Source organism: Rissa tridactyla, chromosome 7, assembly GCF_028500815.1.
Source record: "Rissa tridactyla isolate bRisTri1 chromosome 7, bRisTri1.patW.cur.20221130, whole genome shotgun sequence".
Classification (NCBI taxonomy): domain Eukaryota; kingdom Metazoa; phylum Chordata; class Aves; order Charadriiformes; family Laridae; genus Rissa; species Rissa tridactyla.
The window spans coordinates 23,127,918-23,145,156 of record NC_071472.1 but is presented as its reverse complement, the minus strand read 5'-3'; the positions used below and the strand labels follow the sequence as shown (position 1 = coordinate 23,145,156).

General features: G+C 53.2%; 1 protein-coding gene across 1 annotated transcript; it reads right to left on the bottom strand.

Moving 5' to 3' along the window:
- Positions 1–2,384: 2,384 nt before the first annotated feature.
- On the bottom strand, positions 2,385–15,637 carry LSS (lanosterol synthase). Its single transcript, XM_054210029.1, has 22 exons — positions 15,588–15,637; positions 15,302–15,491; positions 15,075–15,213; positions 14,881–14,989; positions 14,357–14,478; positions 13,927–14,023; positions 12,959–13,094; positions 12,622–12,730; positions 12,164–12,282; positions 11,651–11,748; positions 11,485–11,512; positions 10,821–10,877; positions 10,047–10,118; positions 9,312–9,362; positions 9,015–9,164; positions 8,591–8,687; positions 8,291–8,396; positions 7,681–7,746; positions 7,197–7,277; positions 6,767–6,937; positions 6,231–6,309; positions 2,385–6,017 (listed from the first exon to the last, which is right to left on the bottom strand). Exons 1-22 carry the CDS (start codon positions 15,623–15,625, stop codon positions 5,832–5,834), a joined length of 2,301 nt encoding a protein of 766 aa, XP_054066004.1. The 5' UTR covers positions 15,626–15,637; the 3' UTR covers positions 2,385–5,831.
- Positions 15,638–17,239: the final 1,602 nt, after the last annotated feature.

The window sequence follows — 17,239 nt, the reverse complement described above, 5'->3', positions numbered from 1 at the left end:
GAAAAAACATCAGAGGCTGGTGGCACAAACAGAGGACTCCCTGGGACACAAGGAGAGAAAGACAAATAACCTCAGAAGACACCAAAAAATTACCAGGAAAAATCCAGTATGGGAGAAGGCTCCAGAGAAGTCTTGGTGGCACGCTGCAAGACACATGCAGAACGTGGGGGCAAGCAGAAAGGCTCATGGAGGGCTTGAGGTGCATCCAAACACAAACAAAAAGCCTCAGTGCCTACACAAGGAGCTGTGACACCTGCCATGGGGCTTGGGGTGGCTGATAGGCTGCCATCTGCAAGCACACCTGGCTCTGTGTGAACCTCAGCTCCCAGCACCACTCGTGCTGGCCTGGCCCTTGGCCCCGGTCATCTTGGGGTGCTGAGAGAAAACCCAGGAGCAGCCTGTGGACCTGAAGCATCCACGGCAATGTAAGGGAAAGCCTCTGTAGCCCTGTGAGTAGCACTGGGGTTACCCAGGGACCCTAAAGGAGTCTGAGAGGCCTTGGGACCTGCCTGATGCCTTAACCCCAGCATGTCACTTCTTCTCCTGGACATTGTGACAGCCATTTTCCAAGTGCAAAGGGACTGCAGGCACAGCTAAGAGTGCAAAGAAGAAAGCAATCATTTATTTATTAAGGCACATAAGTCCCAGGCATGAGTCTGCTATGGGACTCAGTGCCTATATGGCCCCCCTTCCCCTGGGGCAGCTCAGCCTTACTGGAGCAGCACGTGTCAGTCCGGTGGGGAATGGTTGGTGCCTGTAACAAAAGGCTGCAGGGCAAAGAGGGAGGAAGGAAAAAGGGCCGGGGAGTGGGACAGATGGATAAATAGAAAAAGAGATGAAAAGGAGAGTGGGATACAGAAAGGAAAAGCAGTGACACAGAGCATGACAGTAGGATAGGAAAAAAGGACAGGAAGAGGCACAGAGGGATAAAGAAAGAGAGGGACAGAGAGCAGGGCAGAAACAGAGAAAGAAAAAATAGTGATGGGCAGCAGTACAGACAGATGGAGAAAGCTGGAGGACTAGAGATAGAAGGATGTGGTGGGCAGTGGAGGGGAGCATCCTCCAGTCCTGCAGCAACGTGGGAATGTGGGAATATCCTGGTGCCCCAGGGCCATGTCCTGGAGTGACATAGGCCCCTGATGTTCCAGAGATGAGGCCAGCAATGGGGAAGGCAGGTAAATGGGATGCTTTGAGTCATGGCCCCATCCGAGAGCCCATTCCCCAAGAAGGAGGACTACTGGGCCCAGGATCAGACAAGGGGGTCTCCCAGGGTGGGATGCTAGGTGTGCGTGCCCCAGCCACTCACGCACAGTGGCTGGCAGTGCATGACTGCCCTGGGCTCTCCCTGGAGGGAGAGAATAAATGAATAAATCCTGACCATGCTCACACAGTCTCTTTGAAGAGGCCAGACGTTGCTAGTATTTCCTGATGGAAGTGGCATAGCCCAGCACAGGAGCTGAGAGTTTTCCTGTCTTGTCCTGAGAAACATTTTCCTCCTTTCACCACAGTTACCACCCAAGAATTTAAGGCAGATCCACTGTGACAGCCAAACAATGTCAAAGTCTGTGAAAAATTTAAACAGGACACCAGTAATGTTGCGTCTACCTCTTCTCTGCTAAATTCTGCTGTTCTCACAAGACACAGGGTGGTGATGCTGTCTCATGTTGTTTGCTTTTGCATTTCTAAAAAGATGGTGCCAAAAAAATCGCAATGGTTGAAACAGAATGAAGCACCGGCACAGCCTGTGATTACTTTTACAGCTTGACGACCAATTTTTACTTAACTCCTTCATTTTGTAGCAGTAGGACATGGCACTTAGCTGCAGGGGCCCCCCATCCCCTCATACCATGGTGCTGTGCCAGTTCTTATGGACCAGCTCCCCTGTGTGCCTGGAGAGCATGGTGATGGGGGTCAGGATGACGCACACTGACATGCGCACATGGCAGCTGATAGGGCATTTCCAGACCTGTCTGGGCACCACTCAACCCCACCTGAGCGCCCAAAGAGCCCCAGCCTCACTCCTTTCCTCTGTACTAATCCAGGCTGGGGAAAGGCATGTTTCCCTCTTGCCCAGGGGCAGAAGCAGGGAGGCAATGTGCCTTGAGCCTTCCTCCGACCTCATCTCCCAGCAGGGGACTGGGTGGCTGTCCCAAAACTTATATGCAAGAAAATAATACTGGTGGTGGTGGTGGTGTTAAAATTTAAGAACAAAACCACTCCACTTTTACCCAGTTCTCCCAGGATGTTCATCTTATCGAAATTTTCTCAGCCTGTGATAATAGGTGAAAGAAGTGCAAAAAGAAATATATTGTACCAGCTATGGCTGGGAACAACTGATAAGCAAAAAAGGAGGAAAGCAGTGAACATTCAAATGTAGCTTGATTTTTATTTTTATTTTGTAAATGAAAGCCAAGATGGCAACCTTGCACAAGATAGTCCTGAGGTTTTTTTTCCCCCCCTAAAAAGCAGTAGTCCCTGAAGGTAGAAGGGTGAACTGCTGGGGATAGGGGCCATTATCTCTTTTGTCAGTGCTGTTGTTTACCTTGGCTATTCCTATGTAGAAATTAGATTAAGAAATTATCATCACACCGTAATCCTAAAGTGGGGGTTTCTGGTTTCTTGGGGTGGGAGGGAAAGTGGAGGGGTAGTTAATATTCAGAAAACCTCAGCAACTTCAACACGTTCCAGTTTTGGCATGCTGAATTTGAATAGAAGACTGAAGAACCCAAGTTTCCCAACTTATGTGTAGCCTGGCCTTTGAGTCATGACACCTTAGAGTACCTCACAGCTGGAATTCAAAATACTAGCTGCCCCGAGATTGTAATTTCACCAAAGTCATGTCACTGTCCTAGCTCAACCAGGGACCTGCTTCTCAGACACATGAAAAAACTGAGCTGACAGCCAAGAGGCTTCAAACCACAGGAGTCTCTAGGACAGCTTTAAAACATTAACCAATACCATCAAGACTTAAAATCCATTAATATGGCCTTTGTCTCAGGCATAGGAAACAGCTTTCACACTCTATTGAGGAATCATAATTACAGTCTTGTGCTCAACATAGAAAACAAATTAGTTTTAGAGCAAGATACGTTGGTCCTGTTTGTGGCAAGAACATGGTCACCTTGCTGGAAAAGCTGACTGCCATTGACCTGAAGAAGCAACAAGCCCAGCTTCCTAGCTCCTGATAGAAAAACAGTCTCTTTTTTAAATTGATGAGGACTATTTTGGAAATTGGTTCAAGGACAACAGCAGCTGTATGAACAGAGAAAATTGCAAACTAACCCCACACGCAAAAAAACTGATGACAGCACGAAAAAAGTAGTACTTCACTACCAGCGTGAGAGAAGTATTACTTAAGTATCAAATGTCTGGATTGTCATGGTGACTTTTTTGGTCTTTGTCTCTCTTGTCTGTCTTGACAAAATCAGGGGATGAGAAAGTGCTATTAAATCCTAATTCAAGTGTAGAGCAGAAACTAGGTCCAAAGCCCCACAGGTATTTGAGGATCCGGATGACTTCTGAACTCCATGAGAATTAGACATTTCTATGTCTTTTGAGATCTGTCCAAGAAAAAAAGATCAGCCTGGCCCTGTAGAGCTGCTGCGGAGCAGGGTTTGACATCATGTCTCCTGGATGCCAAATGACTGTCCTCATCCCTAACCTGGTAACATTGTTGGAAGACCATGATTTGGGGGATGATAAACTCCCAGCCGTTCTACGCTGCACTGGTGCAGCCCCACCTCGAGGGCGTCTGATGTCCTTCTTAAATTGAGGCGCCCAAAACTGCAGACAGTACTCGAAGACAGAAAATAAGTTACATTCAGCAGCTTATGGCTGTAAAATTTGCAAGGTAACCCAAGTTTTGTTTGGTTAAAGGGAAATTTGTTCTCAAGCCAAAACCTAGGTTGAAATCCGAACAGCCACATCCTCTCAAGGCACACAGCTGCAGGACACTTGAATCAATTCAGTTTCAGCTAGAAGAAAGCTTAGTAATGGCCACTCCCTGCTCCTGATCTTATGCAAAGATGGAAACAAAAGAATCCATACAGGGCATAAACCCAGCTAACTGGTATCTAACGTCACAAATCTTTGTCCCCTTACCAACCAAAATGTTTATAATGAAAATGGGATTTTAGCCATAAAACAGCTGCTTCTTTGCAGCACTCCTAGCAACACGATGTTGCTTGGTGCATTAGGTATCAAGAAACTGTATACAATAAAATAAAATAATAAAAAACTTTACAATAATTTGTTGAAAGGACACGGGTTTTATCAAGTTGCCCTACAATGATTTAAAAATAAAGCAAAATCAAAACTACAACAAAACTCTCTTTCTGCTCATAACGGGGAATATGGAGGTGCTTTAAATGCAGAGTAGTGTCACAGGCAGGTGTAAAGGAGTCCAGAATTTGGAAAAGGCAAACAGGGCTGTCAAAACAACCTGAGTGGAGTTCACTTAAATAAGCTTTTCCAGCTAACAACCTGGGCGAGGGGATGAAGTATAGGCTCAGAAAGTCTGCAGACCCTACCAGCCTGGGCAGGTCAAGGATATGGTACAGAGTAGAGCTGCCACTCAGAGGCTGGAGAAATGGGTTGAGCGGGAAGGTCTATGATTCTATGGTTCTTCTATGAAGTTAGACCCAGGCAAATACAACATTTTTCCCCTAGGATGGAATAACCCCATGCAGCCAGCTGGCTGAGGAACAGCTTTGCAAAAATGGACCAGGTGGGCAATGAGTGCGGGAGAGTGCAGCCAACTGCACACTGGGCTTATTCGCATGAGTGTAAGCAGCAGGCAGAGGGAAGCCATCATTCCCCTTTAGACAGCTGCTTCCTTGATTATATTTTTCTGGGGCCAAAGATATTGGAGGAGGGCAAAGCAGGCACAGGCTGCAAGCAAGGTGGAGATGTTGCCCATACCACTGGGAACAGGTGACCCAAGCCAGGTTACAGGACACTGCTGTGCAAGCTCCCCTCTGCTTGGGATACACACTGGGCCAGACCATAAGGAGACTAACACACAGTTAAGTTCCACTTTCAACACCATTAGCAATTTATTAATCTGTCAGTCAATGCAACTTCCAACTCTGACAAGGAAATGTGAATGCCCACCCACGCCATAGCCAGGCTGTGCCCTGACACTCACCACCTCAGTGCTTTCTGCTTCGATTTCCCCTTTTTCAAAGTGGGAATGATGCTGATGACTTCACCTGTGAGGCTCTGGGAAGCCAGGTGCCACCAGCTGGCGGTAAGAAAATTGAGGGACACACTCCTCTTTCCCATCTTTCTGGGGGAGGACAGGTGCCCTTCCCCTCCCAGCACAGGCTTCAGAGCAGAGAGCACCTCAAAGGCGGTTGCTGGCACCCACAGGACAGAGGCCAGCTCAGCAGGGATTGTGCAGTGCACCCCATCACAATGATGGGCGCAGGGGAGGCCCCAAATCCCACACTTTTGCCACAGGCAGCCAACCTGGACAGCACAAGGGGAAGATAAAGGTGGCCTTGCTCTACCCAGGATGAGAGAGTCTGTCTAGACGTGTAATACAACACAGCCTGGCAGCTTTCCCTTCTCAGATCACCAAACTAGTCTGAAAAGGCACTTTACTCCCCATCCTGTGAGGGAGGATATACTTGGGAAAAACCTTTAAAAGCAGATTTTTAGTAGAGGTTCAACTCTGCAGCACCATGACAGCCCTCCTCCCTGGCAGAGGCAGCGGTCCATGTGTTAAGATCAGCACTGAGATATCCTACGCAGGAAACACCCCCGTGGCCCCATGCAGCAGCGGATATCTAAGACAAGTTAGAGGCCACGGCATCTGCAATGGCCCAGGTTCAGGCAGACAAGACCTCCTGCACAATCTTCCCTGCTCCAGCCAAGGATCTGGATTGCAGTTGCCCAGCAAGAGGGCTGTTGGGATGCAGCCGGCAGAAACGCCCTAGCGTCCAGATGGGGAAGACATTGCGGTACGCAGTGTAACTGATGGCACATGACTTGTTGAATACCCCAGCAATATTCTCCTGAAACAGAGAGCAAGATGGTATGGGTGACAGGGGGCCACAGTGTGTCCAGGATCTGGTGCTGAGCTCATTGCCTTCCTGAAGTCCCCCACCAAAAGCCACATACAGCTTCCCTTCCAGGTAAGGGAAAGCACGCCATTGCAATGGCTGCACAATGCCCAGGACATCTGCAACACCAAAGAACCCCTTGGAAAGACCAGACGAAAGGTGTACCTGAGGCCAGTCCCCGTTGGGCAGCTGCTTATCAATCAACACTTTGATGCCCCTTTCCAGTACTTCGATGTCAGGGTACCTGCAAAGCATGAGGGAGATGTGAGCACTCTTATCCAAACTGTCTGCAAAACCCATCCACGTGCTTAGGGAACTCAGCCACCTGCAGGCTGCCCTGAGATTGTCCCAGGCATGCTGGGTGCTTTGGGAAGGCCCCTCACAACCGTAGGACACCAGACATTATGAATACAGCAATATTTTCCCAGGCTGGAGGCCTGTGGTTGTGATCCAGACCTTTGCTTTGCACTGGCTCCCCCTCGCCCAGCACTGTAAGCCTCACTGACCTGTGGAGCGCTGTGCAGGCCAGTCCCTCATTGCAGGAAGCTTGTGACCAACAAGGTCACAAACAAACACGGCATGACCCACACCAGCCAGGCCCAGGGCCCGTGCTACCCCTGCCACACAACCCAGCCTGCATTTCCCATCTCCCTGAGCACTCAGGGACAGGTGGTGCCTGAAGATGTGAGAGCTGCTCCTACCTGACAGCCATGAGCCCCAGCAGGGCCCAACATGTGTTGTGGATCTGCGACATGGCACTCTGCACGTATGTGCGCTGCTCACATGACTCGAAGTCCTCTCCCCACCCGCCATCTGCCATCTGCTTGGAGAGGAGGAACTTGCAGGCCTGGTCCACCTCTTGGCACGCAGCCCTGCAAGGATGGGGCAGAGAATCGGACAGGGCACACCCGTGTTTCCCAGCTGCAAACAGGAGCTATGCTCTGCCCTGTCCACGGCCGGGACTGCCCTGGGAGTTTCAGGCTCAGGCAGTGAGTGCCCTGCTCATATCGCAGGCACAGGATTTGGGAGGGGCAGTACGTGGGGCAGGAGACCCCATGCGCAGCCAGGGCATCCACCCATCCCCACCACAGAGGCAGGCAGGGGCAGGGGAACCAGACAGCCCCTTCTCACCTGTCCTCATATATGTGCTGCATACTGGCGAATGCCTCCAGACCAAACCAGGTGCCATAGGTGAAACAAACCCCCCAGCTCCTAGGAGGAAGGGGAAAGCCGTACTGTCAGGGGTCCAGGGCCCCAGGTAGAGGCAGGCTGCAACGTGGATGTGTTCCCAGCAAGAGCAGAGCCAGGCATAGAGCTGCAGCCTGCTTTCCCCTATGGTACTACCACGCATGTCCTCCCTGCTCACTCAGGGTCAGCAGACACTCTGGGACCAGAGGAGCTGGAGCCACCCTAGCCCCCACAGGTTGTCTGGGTCTTGTGCAATGTACAGCGCGCATTGGAGGGCGATAAAAGAAGAGCAAAGCGCAGAAGCTAGAGAAGTATCAGCCCCTACTTGCCCTTCCCACAGATCCTGCCAGCCAGCTAGCAATGCTTGCCATGTCCCTCTCACGCTGGAGCAGCCAGGGGAAAACTGGGCACCAGGAACACTGCTTACCCTTCCCATGACCCATCAGCTCGCTGCTTCTTGCGACAGAAGTCCAGGCCCTTCTGCAGAGTGTCCCTGGTCAGGAAAAAGACACCCACCTCAGAAGCAGCTCAAACTCAGTGGCTGCTTCATCAGGGGCATCCATCAGTCCCCCTGAAGCTTTGATGGGTCCCATAATTAGAGGGCTCAAGAGGCAAGAGCACAAAGACAGGCAGCCACATTGTTCAGGATCTGAGTCAAATCATGCATCAGTTGGGTGCTTTTCTGCCCCATGCCAGCACGCCAGCAGGGGACCCAACCTACAACTGGCTGCAAGATCAAGGCAACTGCTAAGTCAAGAGGCAGGCAGATCTCCACCAGTTTCACCCAGCCTGATCCCAAACAGCCTATGCCCTGCTCTTTGAGAGAGGCTGGGCCCCAGCCTCCTGCAAGGGCCTCTGGTTTGGAGAAGTCTCCACCATCCCAGCTGTGCACACACCAAGGGCCACTGCAGGGGCTGCTCCACGCCAATGCAGAACCCTGACAAGGCTCAGCAAGGGCTGTGCTAACAGAGGCCATGGCAGCATGAGACATTGCAGCCTGCCTTCTCCCCTACCCGACTCTCATCTCAGTGCCTCACCTGATTTCTCGGGCTCTGTACTCAGGGAACTCATCGTGGAAGTGTTTCAGTGCCTGCATGACAGCCGATGTGCACTCCACGTAGGTGTAGTCAATCATGATGTCACCTGCCAGCAGTTGAAGGATATCACTGCAACAGCCCCTCCACTGGGGAGCCTTGGAGCCACACACTGCCAACCTATCTTGGACCCAGGCCATGCTTATCCCAAAGAGGGACCTGAAGCAAAGCCAGGCACCCACTGGGCACCTCGAGGCCAGCCCACAGAGGACGGGATGACCAGCCCCACACAGCTCCCCTTACCAAACACCTCCGAGGGGTTCAGCAGCTCCAGTAAGTGGCCTCCTCGCTTGGTTTCATATGTGGCAAAGCCTCCATCTGAGTTCCTCATGCTCAGCAACTGCCCAGACAAGCAGAGAGAGGGGTTGGGACTGGTTCACAAGCAGTGTCACCCCAGTCTGGCCCCAAGCCAGGTGTGAGGACAAAGTGAGACCCACAAGTCCATGGGGTTGGCAGATAATCCAGGTCCCACACTACATTGACAGGCTGGCCCAATCTGGACTGTCACATTAAATTATGTCCCATAGGTAGCTCCGTATCACAGTAAATATGGTGTTGTCATACAAGGCCACAGGCCTTGTACTATCTCAGTAATACCAGATCTAACAACCGACACATCGGTTTAGCTGCCCGCATTTCCCTTGGCCCTAATTTTTGCAGCGCTTACCACATTCACGGCATCAAAGAGGCGTTCAGGGGGAACAAGCTTAGCTATGAAGGGGCACTTCTCCTGCAGCAACATAATTGACTTCAGCCCCTCTGCTGTGCAGTCTGCCACGATCCAGCCACAGTCTCGGGTGCTGAAGGGGAAGCCACCCTGGAAAGGGTTCAGGAGGGCTCAGCACTTTCCCCTGACCTGTTCCGTTCTTGTAAGGGAGAAGGTGCTGCCTCTCATCCCCGTCCCCTCTGTCCAAATCCCAGCCCCATTCGTGCGTCCTTCAGAGACCACTTCCGGCCATTGTACCTTGTTCATATGGCGATAATATTTCTGGTAGTCGGGTGGGTTCTCTGGGATCTGCAGGAGACAAGAAACAATTGACAGTAGGCTGGAGGTCCCTGGCTTCAGGACCATGGGCTGAAACCATCCCAGATGCAGAACTGTGTGGGACTGGGCACCACCTGTCTTTTACTGAGGGAGGCAGACAAGGAGAGATCAGCTCTGGAACCGGGAGTGGTGGAGTGAAATCACATTTTGGCCTGTTTTCAGCAAGTGTTGCCAAGTCTCCTCTTTGGGTGCTTTCCCGTAAGGGAGCCATCTGCTTTCAAGGTTCCCATTGGCAGCACCATGAGCAATACCTATCACTGATGGTGACCCCCACCTTGAGCCACTGGCCTGTCCAGCAGGAGCTGAGCTCACACAGTCACTAGCCAAGGAGTCTGGATTTTCCAGAAGGGTGCCTCAAATGTGTAGGCACCAGACAGGACAAAGGGCAAAAAAGCCCAAGCTCTCAGTTTTCCAGCCTCTCTTAGTCTAAGCACCCAACCCAACATACCTACACCTGGCCACGGTCCTCTCCAAGCTGCAAAGATGTCTCCCAGCAACAGGGAGCAGAAAACAGGAGGCTGTCCCTAGGACTTTGCTAGTCCAGCCCTTCAGAAGAGCTCTTTAGAAGGCAACAGATGCATCCCACAGGGCTCTGAGAAGCAGACAAGTCTACACAGCCAGCATGTGAGAGACACCACCTGAGGCTCTGCTCACCTGGGTGAACCGGAGGAACTCATAGGCATTTTGGAGGCAGGATGTGAATTCAGGCATCTTCTGGGCTTCCGCCTAGAAACAGAAGTGAACAGTTTGCAGTCAGCAAGGAGTTGTGGCCACCAAACACAACCCTCAAGAAGAAAAGGATGTGCTGGGACCTTGCTGACCTGCTGATCTAGGTGTCATTAAGGCCTGGCCCTTCATATAGCCCTTTCTGTAGGTTTGCATTCATACTTCATTTACTGTTTCCATTACAAACCTCTACAGTGAGAACTGAACCAACAACTGTTGCTGGCATCACTGAGAGAGATATTTGCATGACCACATTAGGGGCTTACCAGGGCAATCACACAACTCTCCAAAATGCCCACCACAGCTGTCTCTGCCCCAATGCAGGAAAGCAGGAGACCTGCACGCTGTCCCTGCCAAATGGCAATGATCTAGGGCCAAGCAGAGCAAGGAGGAAGGGCCAGGGTTTTACTACAAGACTCCAGCAACTGGGAATTCTAACCTGACCCACTCAGCTGGCACTGTGGGCTACTGCTTCAAAAGCAGCTGGCAAAGATGGGTTGTACCAGCTGTGCTCGGCACCCTGCCTCGCACGGCTGAGGTGGGCTCTGAGAAGACATGTGTTTGCCTGGCCCAGTCATACGATGCAATGCCAGAGTTGGCACAGCAGAGGTCTGAAGGCACGGTAGGAGCTGCTGGTATTCAGGGACGTGCCAGGAGAGACAATTTTCCTAAGGCAGCACATAGCACTGAGAAGCACAATACCTCCAAGAAGGCTTGGATGGCAAAGGCAGTATCCCAGAGCTGTGATCCATTTGTGCCCTGGAAGAGAGAAAGCAGATAGTGAGGGGCAGGTGCTGGCAGCAGCCTGACCTACCTGGGGTCTATGGGACAGTATATCCTTCCTGCACTATCCCCACTAGCTTCCTCTGCCCTGCGTCTCGGTTTTACGTCACCCAGCAGCATGGATGATGTGCTGGCATAGAGGGGACAGATGCAGCAGCTTGGGGACAGCAAGGGGACAGGAAATGAGACAGCTGCTTCAGCCTGCTCTATGCACAGCCAAGACAGGATAAGTGCCTAGTGACAGGGAGCAGAGGGACACAAGTACTATGAGAGAAGCACAGCTCAGTCCACATGCAGTATCAGGGGCCCGTGAGGCCCCAAGACCTATGGGGATGAAGGGGATGAAGGCCTAGAGCTACCCCCTCCGCTCACAGCCACAGAGAGGCAAACTATTAGGATAGATATTACTCACTCCTGGCACAGCCAGGGGAAGTGTCAGTGAGACAGACAAGGCCATCAGGCACCAAAAGGCGAGATGTCAGGAGCTCAGGCCCAGGGTGAACAAGCTATCCCATTATTCCATGGGCTTCCCCAGCATGCCAGGGTCCCTCTCAGTCACAGCTGAACTCCTAAAGCACTTCACCTGCATCTTCATGCCGTCGAGGCCCAGCCTGTGGGAGGAGAGAAAGCACAGTGCTGCAGCGCAGACACAGAGAGAGTGCCAGGAAGCGGATCGGGAGCCATGGTGTGCTCACATCACAGGAACCAGAGCCCTATGCTGTGCCAGGTGGCCCACACTCAGCCCTTACCAGAGATAGTCGGGGATCCTGGAAACATGCTCCTGAAAAGCTGGGGAGTTCTTCCCATCCACGAACCAGCGAACCAGCATGTTGATCGTCTTGGAAATCTGACAAGAGCAGTGTTGTCACTGGTCTGGATACAGCTTCTTCCAGCCCCAGAGACATATATCCCTCCCACCCAGCACAAAGCCATCTAGCGGTGTCCCGGGCTTAATCCTGACAGCTCCATCTGTAGCATCACTCAGCATAGTTGAGTCAGTTGTGTAGGTGCCTCCGATCATTTCCCTGTACCACAAGGAGAGGTACCCCTCACCAGGGCCACGGCTGTCCCCGTGCCCTCTGCATCTTCTGTGCCCTGTCAGCATTAAGCTCTTGAGCATTAGGAGCAGCAGGAGTTTTGCCTGAGCAAGATTTGGTGATTATGATTACACACCACAATTGCAAGGGGTCAGGGGTGGGCAAAAGCTGGTCCCTAAAGAGCAAAGGACAAGATTTTTAAAGGATCGACAGTAGGTGTCCTACCGGCCCAATGCTGATGCACTTGGTAAATCTGTCATCAGCTTTGATGTGGTCGTACAGCTCTGTGATGGCTCGCTGCCGCAGATGGGTGCTGTGATGGGCTTCGTACACATTCATGATGGCTACAGAAGAACGGAACATGCAATGAAAAACCCACCCCATGTAATTAGATTCACTTGCTGTGGCAGGCTGCACCACAGCTCACGTGATGACTGGTTGAGGAAAGCATGGGAACTGCTCTGCCCCAGACTGGCCCAAGGACCAGGACACAAGGCCCTACTGCTCTCAGGAAGGGAGAAGCTCAAGGATCACACGAGCCATGTTTCCATCCCAGCTCCTGGGCATACACCAGTAGCTGGCAGTAGGACCTTAAGAGCCTCCATGGTACAAGGCAGCTTCAGTTCCACCACCACCAGCTCTCATGTCAAGGGCCCTTCCGCCCCAGCCAACACTGCACTCACCATAGGCAACCCCCAGCAGCCAGCTGTGTGGGGTATATATATCACAGGCAGCCACATTGTTCCTCTGGGCTGGCCAGTCTATGCTGGTGTAGTCTTCCACATATAGTTCCTGACACAAGACAACAAAGGGCATCAGCCTGGCAAGCTGGGAGCAAGCACCCAGAGGCTTCCACCTACTGCTGGATGTTTGCTCTGCTGCCTGACAGAGAGACTGTGTGGGTATGAGAGCTATGACTTCGCAAGCCAGAGGCTGGCCCACAAGGACATGGCTGGCATAGCAGGTGGTCAGGCAGCCACATATCCTTGTTGGGGAGCCCCACCAGGGTCAGCTCCTTACCTGCCGTAAGCTCCGTATGAGCTCATCCTCTTCTGCTGACAGACGCCTGGCATAACAGTAGCTCATGGGGAGGTAAACCTGGCGGCAGTGACACCAGAGCCGGGACGGGTGGGCTGGAAACCACGTAGGAAGCAGCCTGTTTGCAACAGAGAAGGTGCAGCTGTGAGAAACAAGGACGGCTAAGGACAGCACGGAGAGACGATGTGCTGACAGGGGGATGCTTGGAGCAGGGCAGGCCTTTCCCTATTCCCTATACTAGGCCTGCTGCTGCTGGTACAGCTGCAGGAGAAAGGAAGGGAATATCCACACAGCCTGGCCCTGCTCAGATCCTCCCCAATAGGGCTGCTCCCTCCCCACCACGGCCAGCAGACACCACTTCTGTCCCAGCTGACACAGGGCAGGCAGGATCCCAAGCTCAGAGAGGAGGAAGTGGAGAAGTCAATTCAGGGACCTCTCTCTTCCCCACGTGCTTTTAAAGGCAGAGGCCCAGACTGACGGTTAAGTGCATTTGAGGACAAAGCACCAGCAGCAGCCCTTGGTGCTGTGCAGCCCCTGGGTTCACCCAGGGAAAAGGTCATACACTTTCCCTCTCTGACATCCAGTGATGCTCCAAGTAATCAGAGAGGGTACAAGTGAGGGTTAGAGCTGTCAGCCTTACACGTGGCTGTCTCGTCCTGCTAAGGCCCAGTTCTGGCTGGCCACAAGAGCAGAAGACACTGGTGGCAGGCAGGGAGCACACAGATGTATCAGACACCCTGTGGGTAAAGCTAACGAAGACGAGCTCTGCCATCTCCCTTCGGTGTAACGTTCAGTGCTGTCCACCCACTGGCTGGCCTTGCTTGAGCACCCCCAGTTCCAGGCCATAGCTGGAGTTATCACAGCAAACACCCGTGTCTGGGACAGCTCTGGGTCGAGGCTGGTGGAAAGACTGACAACACCCCTACCATTACATCAAGGGTGGCACATACCACATTTCTGGGAGAAGTGTGTTCATTCCCTCCCAGCTGTAAACGTTCAAGACAGCCAGCCAAAACTTCCCCCAGGAAGGGATTCCCACAGCACCTCCTGTAGAGAGCGATATCAGCTTTCAGGGTTAACACAACCATGCCAGCTCCCTGCTTTCTTCCCCATCGCAGTGTCCACTTCTCTTCATGTTTGGGAGCATGACACTCAAGGTGGGACACGTCCCAAAAAAGTGCAAGCAGGCAATGGTACAAAAATGTAACACACTTTCCCATCATTAACTGAAAATGCAGGTGTCATCAAAGGCAAGCAAGAGCAACAGTTCCCCTGCTACCTGTCAGCCCGCCATGTTCCACACAGCCCTCGGGTCTGGCCAGACCTCTCTCACCAGTGCACCAGCCTCACAGCTGCTGTGCTGGGCACAACGGAGCTGACCTTTGCTGTGCAGGTTGACACGGGCCCTCACAATGTCAGGGTCATCTGGTCCAACCCCCAGGATCCTCAGGGCTATGTAGTTGAGTGCTGTGCCAAACACGGTCGATTTGTCTTCCACATGCCTGTTACGTGTATACACAGAGACAGCATAGCCATTAGCCAGCTATTAGCATTAGCCAGGCACAACCCACTGCAGGGCTGTCTTTCTTGGGGTGAAGTGGGATGCCAGGGGTGACTGTGGAAAAGGGGAGACCCAACTAACCCAGGGAGAAACATTGCTCCGGACTACCCTGTCACACAGGACGCTTTGGGATAAAGTGTAACAGAGGAGATGCAGTCAGACTTGATGCTCCAGCCACCTTTGTGGCAAAAGCTGTACCTGGAGTGCTACACAACCAAGTCCAACCACCCAGAGGTATCACAGCGGCCAAGTCCCACTCCCCAAGCCTAGGCAGAGTTGACGGTAGCTCCAAGTGCTGGACCTTGGAGATGCCATCACCATAGGAAGCACCTTTGCTACTCACAAGCCCCAGCCTCCGTCCGGGAGCTGCACGGAGCGCAGGTAGCGCACCATCTCTTTCCGAAACCCCTCCGGCAGCTGGATCTTTACAGTGTGGCATGTGATGAGGAGACCTGGAAGATCACATAGGCTGGCTGTTACACAAAGCCAAACGCGACGTATTCGCCCCTCTCAGGGAAGGCATCGCGTAAAGCCTACCTGGCAGGAGGAAGAGGGGCCCGCCGTAGTCGCCTGCCCAGTGTCCGTCCTCGGCCTGCAAGGCGGCGTAGAACTGCATGCCCTTGCAGGCAGCCTCCCGGGCCGTACCGGCCGCCGGCAAAGGCCGCAGCGTCGTGCCCTGCGGGGTGACAGAACCTCAGCCGGGGCGGCCCCTCGGCCCAGCCCCTGCTGCCCGCCCGGCCCCGGCTCGGCCCCCCGCCCCGCACCGTGTCCAGCCCGAGGCTGTGCTCCTCCAGCGCCGTCTGCGCCCGCCGCTCGCCGCCCGGCTCGCCGTCGTCACCATCGCCGTCGCCTAGGTAGCACCAGCGCTGCCGGCCGCCCTCGCAGCGCAACCGCCAGGCGGGCAGCTCTGTGGCCGCCGCCGAACGCCGCGGGCCGCCGCGCCGCCGCACCGCCCTGCCGGACACGGATACCGTCAGCCGCAGCCGACACTCCCGCTCCGCCCCGCCGGCCCCCCGCCGCCGCGCCGCGCCGCGCCGCGCCGGCACCCACCCGCCATCCGCCGCCATCGCCGTCCCCGTCCCCATCATCGCCGGGTGGCGCCCCGCACCGCCCTGGGCCGATATCGCCCCATGGGCGGTAGCCAATGGCGCCGCGGAGCCGGGCGGACCGCCCCGCCCCTAAGCCCCGCCCCTGCCGGCCGGCGTCCGTGGCGCGCGGCGGCGAGGCCCCCGGCCGCTGTGCGCCCCCGCGGCGGACCCGCCGCCTCCCCTCGGCCGCCGCTTCGGCGCTCTCCGCCGTGACGCCTGCCGAGGGCACAGTGCCAGGTTCTGGTGCCGGGTTCTGACTGTCCTCACAAAAAGCCGCGTGAAGTGGCTTTGGGTTATAAAGGTGCTCTCACAAGGCTGTCACCCGGCCAGTCACTGCGACATCCACCCTTTTGTCCGGGGGGGCGGCAGGAACCTCCTGCCTGCGTGTACCTGTTGTCCGTGTCACGGCTGCATGGGTGGCGTTTCTCAGAAGTCTGCTGCCAGCTCCAGCAGCCACCACGTGCTTTGGTGCATTTCTTGGCTAATGACTGAGTTAAGAGATCTACCAGATCAAATTGCTATCGATGGAGAAAAATACTGTTTCTTTCCTGCTGACAGAGAGCCCCAAGTATAACCAGCTCTTAAGTGAATACAAATATCCTTGGCAAAAATGGAATATTCCAAGACTGTTGCCAAACTACCTTCATGGTAGAAACAGCACTGCCGAAAAGCGTGCCTCCTACACCTGCCAGACCAACGAGACCACAGGTAACTGCTGTAATTCGCAATGCCATATACATGCGAGAATTTCAGTGGTCCGGTCTATATTTAGAGTCAATATACTCAAGCTTAACACTGGGGAAACTATTTTTCCACAAACCAATCTTTGAAACTTTAGACTGCTGACGTAAGGAAACAATATCAATGTGCATGGGTTTCTTTCACACCGATATGTGAAAAACTGTTAAGTAACATTGTAGGTGTTATCTCAGTGATTGCATCCACGGCAGCTTTGGGGAACATAGGAACTGCCAGGGACTGTGTTTGGCCAGCAACCCAGTCTTCTTCAAAGGGAAATTTTTTAAGAGGTCCAGGCCTTCATCCTTCTCCACAAGCATATGTATAAGGCTCTTACACTCCTCACATTTCTCCACAGGAACTGACTGGGGTAATAAAATGACACCTGTGCGCTCTTAATCATGGGTATTGCTAACCTGTCTTCTTGGTAACAGTGGCGACCTGCTCTGAGTTTCACTGAGTCTGAAATCCACCAAAGGCCTAAGACATTGATCCTGTGCTGCAATGAAAATGGAAACATGCCACATCAGTAATGTGAAGCAGGCAGCTTCACCTTTGGCTCACCCCATCTCATTTTTGGGAAATGGTGTGTCTAGGCAGTGAAACACAGCGAAAACCTGCTTTCTTCAGCATGTTCTCTGTGTTTATCAACACTTGTACTGCTTGTACTGTGCCACCAGAAGAAGTCTGGAGGAAAGATGCTGCTTTTGCTGCTTGTCACCTGTTCCCCTCCAGATCCCCCTTCCCTGCTGGGCTGCCCACTGGCTTCTGCAAAGCATCACCTCCGTCAGGTCGGTGCACCAGCCTGCAAGGAAGACTGTGGTAGCAAGGGAAATATACAGCTCTTAGCTTTAATTAAAAGTGCATTTAATGCCC